Source organism: Seriola aureovittata, chromosome 11, assembly GCF_021018895.1.
Source record: "Seriola aureovittata isolate HTS-2021-v1 ecotype China chromosome 11, ASM2101889v1, whole genome shotgun sequence".
NCBI classification, from domain to species: Eukaryota; Metazoa; Chordata; class Actinopteri; order Carangiformes; family Carangidae; genus Seriola; species Seriola aureovittata.
In genome coordinates this window covers 24,696,521-24,713,377 of record NC_079374.1, presented here as the reverse complement: position 1 = coordinate 24,713,377, position 16,857 = coordinate 24,696,521, and the positions used below count along the sequence as shown (strand labels likewise).

Below are 16,857 nucleotides of genomic sequence, written 5' to 3'. Positions count from 1 at the left end.
CATAAAAGTTGAAAAGTTTCACAAAACATCACCAAAATTTTTTTTATATTAGGTTTTTGAATTCATATTTATTCCTACATAGCCTCCCTTTTACAAGATGAACACATGTTTGATAAGTGTCTTCCAACAATCAGCAACAGTACAACATCAAGTCGTAGTTAGCATCATCATAATTATTTGTTTGCATCTTAGTGATACCCCAATGAAGTGAAAGATTGTGGTGATGCAGCGTTTTGCACCCCCTCATGATAATTTGCGTTGGGTGTGAATGACCTCCCATGGTTTGCTTTGGAAAATGGATAACAGAGCTGTAAAGAGATTTATTGGTAATGGGCGAGAACATGCAAAGCTAACAGGTATCCAGCAGATGTTGAAGTGGTAGAGATGAGGTCAGGTTTTGGTGATGACTGGCAGGTGGATCAGTCTCAGAACTAGGATGCAACCTGAACTGTAGTGCTTCTTTTTGTCACAGGTAGTGGACGACTCTCGCCAAACCAACCCGCCCGTCATGCCCCGCCCCTCCAGCACCTTCAGCGGCTCCAGTCGGAGCCAGTACCATGACGTGGTACCTGTGGGTGAGTCGGGCAGAGTCGCATGTATACATGCATAGATACAAGTGTGAACATGCTCAAGACACAGGACGCACATTCCTAAATTCTCTCACTTTATTCCTACAGCCTACAATGACAAGATAGTGGCGTTTCTACGGCAACCCAACATCTTAGAGATACTGCAGGAAAGGCAACCTGAGCTAGCCAGAAACCACTCCCTCAAGTACGTCTCTTAAAGTCTCTCTCTCCCTTCCTATTATTGTCTTTCATTGTTTCCTTTTTCACCCCACCCCCCCTTCCTGTCCAGCCATGCTCACCTCCAGCACCTCCATTATCATCATCATCAGTCAACCTCAACACACAGTTAACCTTTAATCCTGATGGATTGTGCCAGTTTACCCCCTGACGTTTGTGTGTATGTGTGTGTGTGTGTGTGTGGGTGTGGGTGTGGGTGTGTTTGTGTGTGGGTGTGTGGGTGTGTGTGTGTGTGTTTGTGTGTGTGTGTGTGTGTGTGTGTGTGTGTGTGTGTGTGTGTGTGTGTGTGTGTGTGTGCACGCGCGCAGGGAGAAAGTGCAGTTTATTCGCAGTGAGGGAGTCACTGGGCTGGCTCGTCTCTCTAGTGACGCTGACCTCGTCATGCTGCTGAGGTGAGTCCTGTGTTTGTGTGTGTGTGTGTGTGTGTGTGTGTGTGTGTGTGTGTGTGTGTGTGTGTGTGGGTGGGTGAGGGGACTGGTTATTGGTCAGTTGTGAAAATTAAAAAAAGTGGGCCCCACCACTCCCAGTACAAGTCTTAATTCCCATTTTATCCACCTGTGCTAATGCTGTACTGTTGTCTCCAGCTTATTTGAGGAGGAGGTGATGTCATATGTGCCACCGCTACTCCACCCAGGTTACTGCATCTCCTCCCCTCAGAGCTCCCCTGGTAAGTCTCTGTCTCGCTGTGTCTGCATCACCCCAACTGCAGCAGCTTTATTAGCACCTTTTCTGGCCTTTATTAAATTCTTACCTGTTATGAAATTCCATGCCTGTCACCATGAGATTTGCTTTACATTGTCTGACTAAATAAAAAAAGCAATTTCATAGAACCTTCATATATATATATATATATATATATATACTACCTTAAATTAGAGTGATGTGAGGCTAAAGTAAAACACAGTACACACTCAAATGAATAAAAAGACCTCACTCGCTTTACTGGAGCAGTTTAATATAAGCAGTATAATAGAAAAGAGCCACTAACCCAAGATGGGGTGAAAATCCAGCAGTCATAGAGATGGGATAGTCACAACATTGTTTAAATACAAGGATAATGGTGGATATTTTCAGGCAGTCTTTAATGGATGGTGTTCATAGTGTTGGATTCAGTTGTTCACCTAAAAAGTGCAACAAAATGGGAAGAATGAGCAAAGAGAGTTTGAGAGAGAAATTCAAACCCTGCTTCAAATGTTGTTGGTCACCTGGCCAGTCACTAGGTGTGCTTGTTGAATTGCTGGTTTCAGAAAGTTAAAGCTATTTGTAGGTTTTGCTGTCGCTACATAGCTAACATTAGCATTAGCAGTTATTTACTTACTTAGAATTCAGCATCAAACTTTAAACTTCCTGTACTCACAAAGAAGCGCCAATGTTATCTCTTGCCTCTATCACGTCTTTTCTTCGACTGAAGATAGCATGCTAACCAGCTACTTTCTGATAGCAACTCACTGAAGCTTCCAATTGCTCCTGAAGACATAGTACTGCTAGGATGTATGTCTTAGGAAATGAAATGTTTGCCGAAGCCCTTGTCTAGCAACAATTACCACCAACTTCTCCCAGCAAAAAAAAACAGCAGAGAAAACTTACATACAGCCCCTTTAAACTCAGTCATTTTCAGAGCTTGAAAATGTGTGGGGGAAGGGCGTTACCAATGCTGTTTGACCATCCAACACGCACCTCTGATGGAGTATGCAGCCCCTTCAGATGACTCATTAAGTGAATTCTAGTTGACTTATCCTCATCTAGTCTCCTCATCTCTATTTCAAATACAAATACACACTCACTGATACAGACCTCTTTTCTTCAGCTCATCTGTCACTGCGTATCTTCTTCTGTCTGACCTTCTGTCTACACTCTGCACCTCTTTATGCGGAGCCCTCCTCTAACCTTAAACTGTTCAACCAAATTACAGACATTTACAGACATTTACAGAGGACAGCGGAGATAAAGCTCTGAGCTAGAAACGCAGATTCTCAGTCTCTGTATTTTTCTCTGAAATTAATGAATGAATAACACTACAACACTGATAGAAAATAACAATCCAGGATTAACCTGCATACAGTACAGGACTCCTCGCACATTCTGGCTTTACCCATTTTCTGCCTGGGATCATTGAAATTTTATTTTAGTTCAATCTACCTGTATGTGTTTGTCTTTACCTATCTCTGCCCTTGTTTTATTTACTGTTGTGCCTACTGCCTGATTTTTTCTCCCTCCTTTCTCTTTTGTCTGTCTTTCTTTTTTCTCTCTCTCTCTCACTTATACTTCAGGCACTCAGCGAGCCAATGCCCGTGCTCCTGCTCCCTATAAGCGAGATTTTGAGGCAAAACTGAGGAACTTCTATCGAAAGCTGGAGACCAAGGGTTATGGCCAAGGACCAGGGAAAGTCAAGTATGTTTAAATGTTGCAATTTAAAGAGAGTTGCGCATGGGTTTCCTTATTTAGCACTGATTTATAGAACAATATAAAAATAGCAATAATACCTATGACCGGTTCATTAAAGTTTCTTCATTTACTGTTTTAACTAAAAGGAAATAGGAAGACGAGGAAGGAAGTGATGTCTTTTCAGTAGTAGGTTGGGAAGCAGTAGCAGTGCTAATCGTCTTAAGCATCATCTTGTACAGTCATGTCACTGGTTTAAAATCTCTAAAGGGAATAAAAATCTGTATTTCTGCAAAAAATTTAAAGTCACTTAAACCAGTGTATGAATGTCTTGTTTTAATAGTAAGACTTTATTTGGGCCTGCCAGTATTAAAGGATGTGTTGGTAAATATTTCATATTTGTATTGTTGTCAACACATCCCATGAAAAGTTTCATCACAATAAATTCATCGGACTGACAATTATTTTGTGTGTTTCCAAAGCCTGATATGTCTTAGTCCTCTGTGCCACAGAGCTCCATTGTTTCCAGAAACTATTAAAAACACATTAGTGAACGACACTGTTGTTCTGGGTGACGTGTTTCTACTTCACCATGAACACACACACTGTGGTTTATTTTGATTCAGTTCCACAAACACTGTCCTGCTGCTGTAATTACTCACTAGAGCACCAAATGTGGATTAATCCGCAGCTAAAAATAGTCCCCAACAAATGCACTGTTTATTTCCATTTAAGTAAAGCTTGCTAAAAACTGCAGTTCCCATCTGTTTTAGGAAATTACTGATCCTACAAAAAAGTGACGTTTTTTAAAGATTTACGTCCTTGTTAGGAACCAACCACGTTGTATTGATTTGTTTTTTCATGGGATTTGTTGACAAGAAAAATGTAGAATACTGCAAGCCTTCTTGTTTACATTTCATTTGTCAGCAGCGTTTAAATATTCATACATAACATAGCATCAACTCTCCCAGTGTTAACACTCTGCATCTACTTCCTGTCATTAGCAGGACTGTTCAACATATCCTTAACTTTAAACCCATAACTGAAGTATTCTCTTCAGCCTAGTTGTAAAATTCAAAAGAATACTCTATTAAAATAACAACTAACATTGTGTGAGTTTATACAAAGTCAAATGACAACATTTCCACCATTGTTCACACCAGGTGTAACTCTACTGTGTGTGTATTTCTGTGTGTGTGTGCTCCCAGGCTGATCATACGCAGGGACCACCTCCTGGAGGATGCCTTCAACCAGATCATGTGTTACTCTCGTAAAGACCTACAGAGGAGTAAACTCTATGTTAGCTTTGTGGGCGAGGACGGGTGAGAGAGACGCATTTCATTCCCCCTGTTTATTTCCTTGTCCTGCTGTAGACAGTGCAAGTGTGAAATGTGTGTATTTGCTGAGTGTAATCGATCCAGGTGAGATTCACTGAGCATTCATTCTTATCTTAAGATTCACAGCTTATAGTCACACACACACACACATACGTTTGATAACATCCCAGTAGACCTGCAGTCTTCTGATGAATAAGCAGCTGGAGGAAGGGGGTGGGAAAAAACACACAAAACATTTTAATATCAATAAGCTCGTTACAAGGATGATTGACAGCATCTACGCTGTGTTTTTGTGTTGTGTTTTTATGGAATGACTGATAATAAACCCTTTGTTATCAGTTAATTGTATAATCTTGTTTCCTTTTCTTGTTGTAAATGCACAAGAGCTGATTATTGTGGGGCAGTATCTCTGCTGAAATAACCACCATTTCTCCAGACTGTGTTTAGACTGCTCCAATATAGAGTATACAGTATACATTGTTCTTTTAAATGCTTTGTGTGACTGCACGGAAGCTCAAGATCATTTACTGCTTCATTCTTCCTACTGACATGTATATACTGTATATGTGATATTTGTATTTGCAGACTGGACTACAGCGGACCCTCCAGAGAGTTTTTCTTCCTGGTTTCCAGAGAACTGTTCAACCCGTACTACGGCCTGTTTGAATATTCAGCCAACGACACGTACACTGTCCAGATCAGCCCCATGTCTGCCTTCGTAGACAACCACCATGAGTGGTGAGGTTTACCTATGTGTACTGTATCTATGGAGTCTTATGTTTGTTGAAGCTACACTTGCTGCTGTGCTGACTGTAACGTGTTCAGTCTGTCTGCTCGGGCTGCTGTTGTGTGCTGGTCCCAAAATAGAAGCAATTTGCGGGGTGCTGTGCGGAAATTTGGATCAGCTGTCTGAGGCTCAATTCTGTCTTAGTGACAGTGATTGGATGGACGGGTGGATGGATGGATGATTGGATAGATAGATGATCACACTGATGAATGGAGGGTCAGACAACATGACCGGAAAATCATAATGTCATAGGCTGGATGAAGAAGATAACACTTCCGCACGATAACGGCTGTTAAACAAAATACAACATGAAACACATCAAGGAAGAAACAAGAGCACAAAAGCCGGCTAACTTCCACAGTGTTTAAGATTTGAAAAAGAGTAAACCAGCAGGCTTGATCACTTAATCAGAAAAATGATTTGAAGATAGTAATTAATCTAGCTGTGGTGCTGGAGCCTGTAATCACCTGTGTTCCCTCTGCTGTGTCTAGGTTTCGCTTCAGTGGGCGTATCCTTGGGCTGGCTCTGGTCCATCAGTACCTGCTGGATGCCTTCTTTACCAGACCCTTCTACAAGGGGCTTCTTCGCATGTGAGTCTCTCAGCCTGCTTCCCTTTGACTTCCCAGGAAGTTCCATATAACTTGCATAGCCCCAGCACTTCCAATTAGATCCCCCTCACTAAATGTAAGACCTGAAAATATCAGGTTCTCTCAGCCAGCAGCTGGCTCAGTTTCCTCTCAGCAGGGGCAGCATCATTATTAATAGCTTTGTCCAAACCATTTCAAATCCTGCCAAATGTCTGCATTAAGGGTTGGTGCTAGACGACAGATGTTTATGTAATAATAAGGGTTCTAAAAGGAGCTATTTGTAAGTTTTGCTATTGCTACGTAGCTAACGTTAGCATTAACAGCTGTTTACTTACCAGCCTAAAAGTAATGTTGTGAGTTCATCAAACTTCATTCTTTACTCACCGACAGCTGTGGAAAGCAACGCCAATGTTAACTCCTGTCTCTATCACTTAGTTTCTTTTACTGAAGTTAGCATGCTAACCAGCTAGCAGTGTGCCCTGAAGATGTAGCGCTGCTCAGAGGGCGTATTATAACCTCTTGTCTTGTAAATGCAACAATAGCTGAAGCTCTTGTGATGCAACAATCACCACCACCTGCTACCGGCAAGAAACCACATTCAGCGGCAGAGAAAAACTTACTTAACCAACTCACTTAATCAGCAAACCTTCCTTAGCTCCACTATTGCTGCAGACAAGCATTTATCAAACAAATAGAGATGTATTTTAAATTCTAATATAAATAATATAGTTTATGAATACATCAAATATTTCCTGCTGAATTACAGGGAAATGTTAAGACAATGATTCTATGAGACACCTTGAATTTTTGATTTACTTTAATGGAGCAAAACGCTTCTCGCAACTTCAGATCTGGACTAAAATTTCAGCTTTTTTAGTTCTTTCAGTATAAAAGTAATCCAGGTCATAGTTGTCTGTACACACAGTACTTACTTTTTATGGTGTAGATTTAACAAAATGTGAAGAAATGTAAGCTTATAAAACAGCTAACTCATTGTCTCCATGGCAACACTATACTTTCTGTTTACATCACATCACATTCACACCTCTAGGCTATTTAGAGTCACCAGTGAATGTTCACCTGCATGTCTTTGGACTGTGGGAGGAAGCCGTAGTCCTCAGAGAAAATCGACATGTAAACTCCACACAGAAAGGCCCCAGTCAGTCAGTCGGTGGATTTGAACCCAGAACCTTCTTGCTGCACCACTGTGAAAATGAAGCCATCGCAAAGAATTTCAATTTCAGATAAGATAAGCCTGTAAGTAAAAGGAGTGAAAACCAAACAAAATCTTTCCAACATTCAGAGATTTAATGGGGGATATGTTGGGAACATTCTAGGTCAAAGTAAAGACACTGATATTCCAAATGCTGTGCTGTTACCATCATATAACCTGAATTTAGTATAATGCTGAAAGTGCTTTGCTTTATACTTTTATTTATTATCAGTGTGTCTCTGTAAACATATAAACCTCCTCAAAACCAACATGGTGCATCTCAAAACATTTACTTGAAGTAATAAATCTGAACAAACATCTTTTTTTGCCATGCATCAGCAGTGTGTCATAATTTACTTCTACTTGAGCTACATCTGAGGAAAGCTATCTTATGCTGTTATATATGAAGTAATTGACCTCCAACCTCCCTTCTTACAATGAGCCATGGTTTACGAGTAGGACAACCTTTCAATACCTCGCTGACCCCGCTGTTGGCTCTGTGTGACCTCCGCCTGTGCTCATGCAGCCCGTGCGACCTGAGTGACCTGGAGTTCCTGGACGAGGAGTTCCACCAGAGCCTTCAGTGGATGAAGGACAATGATATCGAAGACATGCTGGACCTCACCTTCACTGTCAATGAGGAGGTGTTTGGACAGGTAGATGAGAAACTGAACTACAATAATTCATCTTGCATTTGTGAAATTAGTTGAAACTCAAGTTTCCCTGCCTGCGTGTGACTCTGCAGATCACAGAGAGAGAGCTGAAGCCGGGCGGGGCTGGTATCCCTGTGTCAGAGAAGAACAAGAAGGAGTACATTGAGCGAATGGTCAAGTGGCGTATTGAGAGAGGAGTGGCCCAGCAGACAGAGAGCCTGGTCCGGGGCTTTTATGAGGTACAGCCTGTTTTATCTGTGTTCAGAGATATTACTGAGGTCATGAGCTGCTCTTAAATATGAAGCAAGTGGGATTTTATGGCTTCATAGTGTGACAGGTCTGATGATCAATATCAGTGACGCAGTGTGGTTACATCACTGCATCAGGTGCTGAGAATTCCTGCTTTTTGACCAGTACAAACCCAGGAGCATCCATCTGCACACACACACACACACACACACACACACACACACACACACACACACACATACACACATACACACACAGACTCCTGACATCTGGCATTTTCAGTGGTGGATGATGAGGCTCTGAGCGAGTGACCAGTGTCACAATCCATTTCAACTAGAAAGGATAAAAATACTTGAGATCAAGCCAAAAGAGCAAATGACAAAGCAGAATTGTATCTCAGAGGTACGGTGGCCCAGAGAGCTCAACACACTGCAACTTAAGAAAACACCCAAATAGACAAAACACAAAGACATTCAGAAAACATCTTCATCAATTTGACAACACATGCACCACAAATACACACAAACGCAAGCAAATACAGAAGAGTGTTTACAGGGGACATAAAGAAGGGATGAACCCGGCTGGGATGCAATTGCTGTTCAATGTGTTCACAAGTCACAAATCATTGAACAACAAGTGTGTCACACCCTGGTTCATCATTTCTTTGTGTTCCTGTGCTATTTGCAGCACGTTTCTGTATTTGGTTATGTTGTTGGTATTTGCAGCACGTGTGTTGTCAAACTGCAATAGCTGCATGTGTTTTCTCAAGCTGCAGTGTGTTGAGCGCTCAGGGCCACCGTACAGAGGACTGCACTGTGACATGATATCTGTTTTTATTCTTGTTGGGTAGAAATGAAACAGATGAATTCAAATAGATGGCATAGATTACTTACTAGTTTCTGTTTGATGCCTGTTATGATCCCAGTGAATTTACAGTACATAGTTATTTACATAACTGACTGGGTGTTTAGATTTTGTGCACTGCTCAGTTAGGATGTGAATGTCACGACATGTGTGTCTGCAGCGGTCTGTTCACACTCTGAGTAACGACAGCTAAACGTGTGTGTAGAGAACACAATTTGCAATTTATAAGTGTAAGAAAATGGATTTTGACATCTGACAGGCCACAGTCCACAGACCACAGTCTGACATGCTGTGAAAGCCCAGAGTGGACTGTAATCTGCACTGGTGTTTTTCCTCTTGTTTCTTAAATAACTACTACAAACCCCACCCCTGCTGAAATCCCTAGTCTGGCAGAATGACAGATTACTGGGTCTATGTGGGTAACATGTGTGCCTGTGTTAGTTTATAGGCCCTGGTTTGCTAAATAAATCAAATCCCCAAATTACTGTCAACAAACTGATGGAAACTTTTTTCCCAACAATGTTTATCCCTCTGCCATCTGTCTCTCTGTAACTGTGTTGTCTCAAAGCTCTGAAGTGCCTCAAACATCCTGACGTATGTGGGAGGACTGTGATAAATGTACCGTATGTTCACCCATGTGTTCATCCGTTCGCGCTCGCGTGTGTGTGTGTGTGTGTGTGTTGGTTAGGTGGTGGATGTGCGACTGGTGTCTGTGTTCGATGCCAGGGAGCTGGAGCTGGTGATTGCAGGCACTGCAGAGATCGACCTGGCAGACTGGAGGAACAACACAGAGTACAGAGGAGGTATGTAAAGCTGGAGGGAGGCAGAGATGGAGATGAACGTGTTCGTGGCACGCTGACAGCGATGTGGGGAAGCTAGCAAAGTCAGTTGCTTACAGTGGGTCTTTTGCTGACATATTTATTCACACCTTGAAGCTGCAAGTGTGCAGCCACTAAACCTCTGTTCTGAGCAGCGAGGGGTCAGACGTGTTGCTCTAGCGAACACTGGTGATAAGTAATCTCTGATGTATTGAAGTATTTCTCTTTCATTGTTTCTCAACCATTGTGAGGATTCAACTCAGCAGTTTTCCTGACCTCTAGCGAGATGTAAGGAAAAATGAAATAAATGACGACTGTAGATAACCAGTTTCATGCTGAGTCTAAGCACCAATGTCCACTGGATGCAGCTGTTGGACTGCCACACCTGCCGACTCCTAGCAACCTCCTGTTTCGTTATCTCACTCAGGAGACTCCCGTAATATGAGACAGCCCTCAACCTTTATTACAAATAATCATCATACGCTGATCCATACATTTTCTATGTTTGTCATTGACGTTTCTGAAACACAAGATAGACACACAATCCACACACATACCTACAATTTCAACCCATCTGTTACCACAACCTGGCAACCCACAACCCAATTCAAGTGGTGTGTGCAGCTGCTCTCTGTGCAGGCTGAGTGTGAATTAATTAATTGTTGTGAAATCAGCAAGTTTAACAATTTTATTTTCATGTTCATTAAATGTTTATTTAATGATACATGGCTTGTAACTGGCAGTGGTTCACACAGTGTTAGTGGTTGTGCTAATGCTAACTCTCTCTCTCTGTACTGACAAGGTTTCAGGTTTATTTAGCCCCGCCCTCTGTCCGCACAAGTTGACAGGATTGGTTCCTTAGGTTTGTGACGTATGAAACCCTGGCTGTCTGAATCTGTTTTTATGAGACTTTCATTGGTTTAAATTAATCTTGTTATGCATTTATTATATTATATTATATTATATTATGTATATTATGTATGTCATTTATTTATTTACCAAAAAATCTCCCATATTTATAAGCCTAGATGTTGGCAGGTATGTGAGGTATGTTCTGGTGTGTAAAAAAGTATGAATCCCTGGTATTATTGGTGTTATTTTTCACTTACTCAACAGGCGGCACATATTATTGTTATTTTTTTATGGTACTTTTATAAATAAAACAACATAAAACTTCAACAAGCACTTCTTGTTTGTTACAAATTTGAGAGACTGAAAGTAACGTTCAATTTCAATTCGAAATTTTGATTTCAGAATATGAAATTTCCCTAGTAAAATCAGGAGGTGAATAATTCCATTTCCTATTTAATCAGTGTATCAGGCTTCACTGTAATGTACTGTATAACGAGCACTGGAAACTTTGGGGAGTTACTGCTATTTAATTATTGTAATACATGTTGTGTACAGTACTCGGATGCAAGCGCCAGTGTCCAGAGCATTTATAAGAGATCACATTAAAGGGCTTTTTAAGGGTCTGGCCAATACAGTTGAAAAGCCGCCAGCAGCAGGGACTCAAGTGAACTCAAACTGACAATCAGCCACGACTCAGTGTGAGGCTCTTTTAATAAAGGGATCGACTGAGACGGACAAAACGGCTCCGGCCATTAAACATTAAACAGCAGAGCCCATTCAAACATCACCCTGGAGGAAAAGTGGGGTCGGAGGTTGGCGAGAGGAGATGAGCAGGGGACAGAGATCTTATTTTCTTATTTGTTATTCATCTGACTCATGCATCATCATCATCTACCTCTAACCCCCCCCCTTTCCTCTTTCCTTCAGGTTACCATGACAACCACATAGTGATTCGCTGGTTCTGGGCGGCTGTGGAGAGATTCAACAATGAGCAGAGACTGAGGCTGCTGCAGGTAGGGCACGTGGGTGAGCGCATGCACACAGGCTGCCCCCGTGTGGAGGACGGGGGTCCTGCAGGCGCTGCAGAGCCATGCTGCATATCACAGACTGTGAAACCTTCATATGACAGTGCACTAGCTTTTAGCTTGGTGATGGGCTTGAGACTTGATGTTAGTTTGATTTCTGTTATCAAATTTAAGTGTTGGCAATTGTCTGTTTTCCTTTATGTTTTCTTGGAAAATTCAGAATAATATATGGAGCTAAGAAGACGCATTTTTATATCTATTTTAAGTGATGAATAATGACAATGTTTCAGGATGCTGTTTCCATTCTTCTTGTGACTTTTTTGTCTTCCTGTCTCCAGTTTGTGACAGGCACCTCCAGTATTCCCTATGAGGGCTTTGCCTCTCTGCGGGGCAGTAATGGACCCCGCAGGTTCTGTGTGGAGAAGTGGGGAAAAATCACCTCCTTACCCAGGTAGGATCACTGTCTCATGGGATAGATCACACAAGTAATGGGATAAATATTTTAAAAAACACAGGAAAAAATTATTTTACATGGATGTAAGTGACTAAACATTTCTCTACTATCCAACTCTAACTGGTCATATAAAGCCTGTTGGTTTATAATCAGACATCTGACCTCTTTCAAATGAAGCATCATCTGATCTAATTTCTATTATTTTTATGCTATTTAGAATCAAGGAGTGGGGTGGAAATATGATTCTCAAAAACTCACAGAGGTGTCACATTACTTTGATTTCTTAATTCAGTGGGTGCAATTACCTTTTTTGAGCTGATCTTGACTTAAAAGAACCGAATTAATGAAAAATTCGGTTTAGGTTATGGTGATGGTGAAATGAGTTGTGCCAGCTCAACTGGCATTGTAGGGGGAGGGTTCAAATAAAACATTAAAGGTCCAATATAGTATAAAGGCAGATGTCCATGTGTTGTTTGATTATAAAGCAGGTCTAGGTTCTATATTAATACTGTGAAAGTATCAAAGCCAGGCTCAGAGCCTCCTCTCTTCTGATTGGCTCACCGACCTGTTGTTACTAGAGCTCCAGAGAGAAGCGTGAGAGAGGAGATGTACAACTACACTGAGATGGTTTTTGGTTCTTAAAACCACAAATATATCTTCTTATTGATCAACACTTCAAATAAAACACAAGGAGAAAAAGAAAATATGGAGCTTTAATAATGCCTGAAAGATGCTAGGAAGGGGTGTGGTTTTTGTTTAAAGACTGATCTCTCACAGATGAATCATCTTGACATCCATCTCATAATCTCTCTGTTGTTTATGTGTGTCCACAGGGCTCACACTTGCTTTAATCGTCTGGACCTCCCACCTTACCCCTCCTTCTCCATGCTCTATGAGAAGCTGGTCACGGCTGTCGAGGAAACGAGCACGTTCGGTTTGGAATAACCTCAAAAGCAGCTCACACCCAGGTGTAACTCAAGACGGGAGAACCATCTGGAAATCCACCTTTCTCGCTTTGGGAGGGACATGGGAAATAAAACTAATATCCTCAAATGGCAACTACCCACCTGTGGAGAACTCTGCTGTTTTTTTCCAACTAGCTTTTTGACACTCAGCACGCAGGATTCATTCCAGTTCTCTGCTTTTCTCTCACGTTTCTGGCAGAGATCAATCAAGTGAACACCTTCTGGAAGAAAGGCGGAGAATTGGAGAATAGCTTCAAAAGCTGTACAGTACAGTTTCTTGTTTTCATGGTAACCTTTGTTCATCGAGCCACATGTGTGCTTTATCTCTTCAGTTAATGGCCTTGGTTACCGGATTTCTAGCATCTCACCTTCTCCTTCTCCTCCTCCTCCTCCTCCTCCTCCTCCTCCTCCTCCTCCTCCTCCAACCTGCACCTCAGACACAGCTGCTCAAACACCACAAAGCTCCCCTCTCCCTCCCTGGACCTCTAAACTGTGTCCTTCCTGCACTGAGGCTGCAGCGTTATTAACTATGACACAAACACACGCATACACACACAGTAATCACCTTCGCACAAAACACACACAAACATGGGACATTTTGGTTTTTATTAATGGTGCAAACCAGTGTTTCCCCCAAGATTTTTTTATCAGCATGGAAATATATGACATTTTAGACTTTTAACTGGATACTGACTGGTCCTCCCTGCCTGTCTGAGAACAGGAGATACACTGGTGTGCACACATATATACACACACACACACACACACACACACACACACACACACACACACACACATAAACAAACAAACAAACAAACACAAGGCAGTTGTTCTAAAACTCATAATACACTTGTTTCCGCGGTTTTTGATTCTTGAATTAGTGGGACAGCGAGTCAGAAATCATCAGTAACATAGTTATGGAGCAATTGTAATAATGAGAGCAGGTTCTAGTCAGGACTGTTACCTTGAAGACTGCGACATCAGAGCTCTGACATGAGCATGAAAGGTTCGGACTAATCAGAGAAATGCAGCCTGCATACCCTCAACTAGGACACCCAGTATCACACACCACACACAAACACATGCATACAGTATTATAACATTAGCCTCTCACCTGCGGGTGTATACTTTCTTACAGATGCACTCAGTGCACAGATACTGACACACTTCAGTCAGATAGAAACGCAGGGCTCCTGTCTCTCAAACTCTCCACACATTAATCATGAGCAATAGATGCACTTTCTCACACAGACAGCTGACACCTGTTCGTAAGTATGACACACAAGGTCCCTCTCACTGATGTTATCGCCTCCCACCCAATGAAAGTGATGAATGTACCAAATCAGTGACTGAATGTATGAACCTCAAGCAACTCTGTTCGGCCCCTCACACACACACACACACACACACACACACACACACACGGGCTGAAGAAGAAACACAAAATTGGAAGTGAAAGGAGGGAAAGGAAATGAAATGTGACGCGGGGTTGCTTGAGGAAGGAGGAGGCGCTTCACTCGATGTTGGCACCAGATTAGGCCTTTGTTAGCTAAAGGACACAAACCTGGTGTCACCCAGGCTCCTGGTCAGGGTGCAGTGGCAGGATTTTTTTTTTTACTTTTTATTTTAGTGCCTCTTGGGTTTTTGTGACCATGAAGTTAAATTTCATAAGGAAAGCTGTTTTATTTCCTTTTGAAAATTTGACCAGATCCACGTGTCTCTCAAATCAACTGTGGGAGCTTGCAGTTTAAATTCCTTTAACAGATATCAACACGAGGGGGCAGTAAGGTGTGCTATCATTACTATCAAAGCAAAGCAGTGATTTGTCCTTACTGAATGACATGACCAGGTTTGATGATGATGATGTCAGGAGGAAGCACTGAGCTTTAGGGCTGTATGGATATTGTACTTAAGAACATTTGGCATGTGATAAAACATTTCTGTATCTCTTAAGTACACAACCATCACCCTAAGGACCCTTTCACTCTTGTCTCTCACACACTTTCCTACACACAAACACACACACACGTACACACATACACACACACACACACACACACAAAGACACACATATTCATTTTCTATGGGGTGCATGCAAGATTACACCTACTGTACAGAGTCCTGTTGAAGCTAGACCACAGGGACTGGAATAGTGGTAAAGAGCCCCACATGTGATGCGAGATGTGGAGGCAGACTTTCGTATCCCAGCCCCCCCCCCCCCGTCCTCTCCTCTCCCAGCCCAATACTGCATGCGGGATCTTCTCGGTCAGCTCTGTGAGCCGTGCCAGGGCAGAAACCCCTAGATGGCGTTGTGTAATAGCTCGATATTGCATGCTGAAATAGTGCAAACACACTGTCCTTACTAGCTTTTTTGCATGAGGATATTGCTGTCCATTCAGAAAAAGGGGTAAGGGAGCTGGTTAAGATGTGTCACTTTGGTTGTGGCGCTCACTTGAGGCATGCGGCCTTATGCTTACCCGGCACTGTCATACCGTGAGCGCGAAGCTCATGGGAACGAGGTGTGGGGGGGGAAAGGTGCTTCATTCACTTAGTATTAGCACTGGGATTGGGCGATGTGTGAATGCAACAGTTTGTTTTCTCTATGACAGTGTAACGGCGAGTATCTTGGCAGCATGTTTCAAAAATGTTGTTACTTTCACACGTGTGCGTCTGCCTATCTTAGTAATAGGTCGATGGTTATGTTTCATTGCTCATGAGTTGGTGATGAATCAATAGGGCTGTTTTGATTTTGGGAAACGTGAGAGCACATGTACGTGTACCATGTGTGCGGTCCTGTTCGTCTCTTTGTATATAACTGTATATGTATGTCTGTCCTGTTGTGTGTATAAATATATATTTTGCACCGAATGTACCAAAGGTTTGGGGCTTGCAAAGTCAACCATTATTAGGCCTGCTCTCTGTTTCTGTCTAACAAACACATCCCACTTCTGGCTTCTGCCAAATCCTTACAGAGCATCATCATGTTTGCTTGAGGGGCAGATTTCTGGCATGGGCAACAACGCTTCACATTAGGATTTACATCACTTGGTCAGTTTGACATTTTCCACAATGAGGCTTTTCTGCTGCAGAACACTGATAAGACTGATTACTTGCTTCACATCCAAATGAAGACAGTTGCACCTCTCTTCTTTCCTTGTGCATTTCTGACAGGACCAGGCTCCACTTTTCAGATTTCCACTCTATGCAAAGCTCCTGTACGTGTGTCTCCATTTCACCCCAATGATTGTAATAAAAGAGAACAAATGGCAAATTTTGATTAATGACACGTGACCCTTATTTCTCCATTACAATCATTTTGTACTAATTCAGTGTGCAAATAACAAAATGTATTATCTGCATTGTACTTATGCTAAAGTTATATGTTCTGCTTTTATAAAACTAATGTTTGAAACATGAAACATTTCATGATCAGTAACTAACACCAGTTCTAACCAGTTCCAGCCAAATATGTCGAAAAAAGGAAAAGATAAATCTGATAAGTGAAACTAACTAAATAAAAAGCTTAAAGATAAAATGGGTAGAAATATATATATTTTTTAAATATCAAACTATAAACATACTTTATACATTTGTAATTGCATGTTTCTATGAGAAGTTTGAGTCTTTACGGTTTGGATGCTGAGGTCAGTGTGGAGCTTTCATTGCTTCCAGATGCTTCGCCAGATGTTAATAAACTTACATGTGCACAGCAGCATGAATTATGTGGAAGTTCACTTCTGCAAGGAAAAGAAAAAACTAGATGAAATAACAAAATGAAATAAATAAATCAATAAATGCTCATGGTAATTTTTAATTATAACATACTACGACATATTAAGTGTAGGAATTATGGGATACTGCATCA

The 16,857-nt window shown here is 41.7% G+C and overlaps 1 protein-coding gene across 2 annotated transcripts in view; it reads left to right on the top strand.

Annotated features, from left to right (window-relative positions):
* Nucleotides 1-16,269, top strand: part of hecw2a (HECT, C2 and WW domain containing E3 ubiquitin protein ligase 2a) — a 42,504-nt gene extending 26,235 nt beyond the window's left edge. For both annotated transcript variants that reach the window (XM_056389898.1, XM_056389897.1), the window contains exons 17-30: nucleotides 473-575; nucleotides 678-774; nucleotides 1,115-1,198; nucleotides 1,391-1,473; nucleotides 3,077-3,197; nucleotides 4,397-4,510; nucleotides 5,111-5,263; nucleotides 5,804-5,902; nucleotides 7,639-7,768; nucleotides 7,858-8,004; nucleotides 9,567-9,681; nucleotides 11,476-11,561; nucleotides 11,912-12,024; nucleotides 12,861-16,269. In XM_056389898.1, coding sequence (XP_056245873.1) covers nucleotides 473-575; nucleotides 678-774; nucleotides 1,115-1,198; nucleotides 1,391-1,473; nucleotides 3,077-3,197; nucleotides 4,397-4,510; nucleotides 5,111-5,263; nucleotides 5,804-5,902; nucleotides 7,639-7,768; nucleotides 7,858-8,004; nucleotides 9,567-9,681; nucleotides 11,476-11,561; nucleotides 11,912-12,024; nucleotides 12,861-12,972 — 1,557 coding nt within the window. In that variant the 3' untranslated portion in view covers nucleotides 12,973-16,269. The remainder of the gene's footprint in view (nucleotides 1-472; nucleotides 576-677; nucleotides 775-1,114; nucleotides 1,199-1,390; nucleotides 1,474-3,076; nucleotides 3,198-4,396; nucleotides 4,511-5,110; nucleotides 5,264-5,803; nucleotides 5,903-7,638; nucleotides 7,769-7,857; nucleotides 8,005-9,566; nucleotides 9,682-11,475; nucleotides 11,562-11,911; nucleotides 12,025-12,860) is intronic.
* Nucleotides 16,270-16,857: the final 588 nt, after the last annotated feature.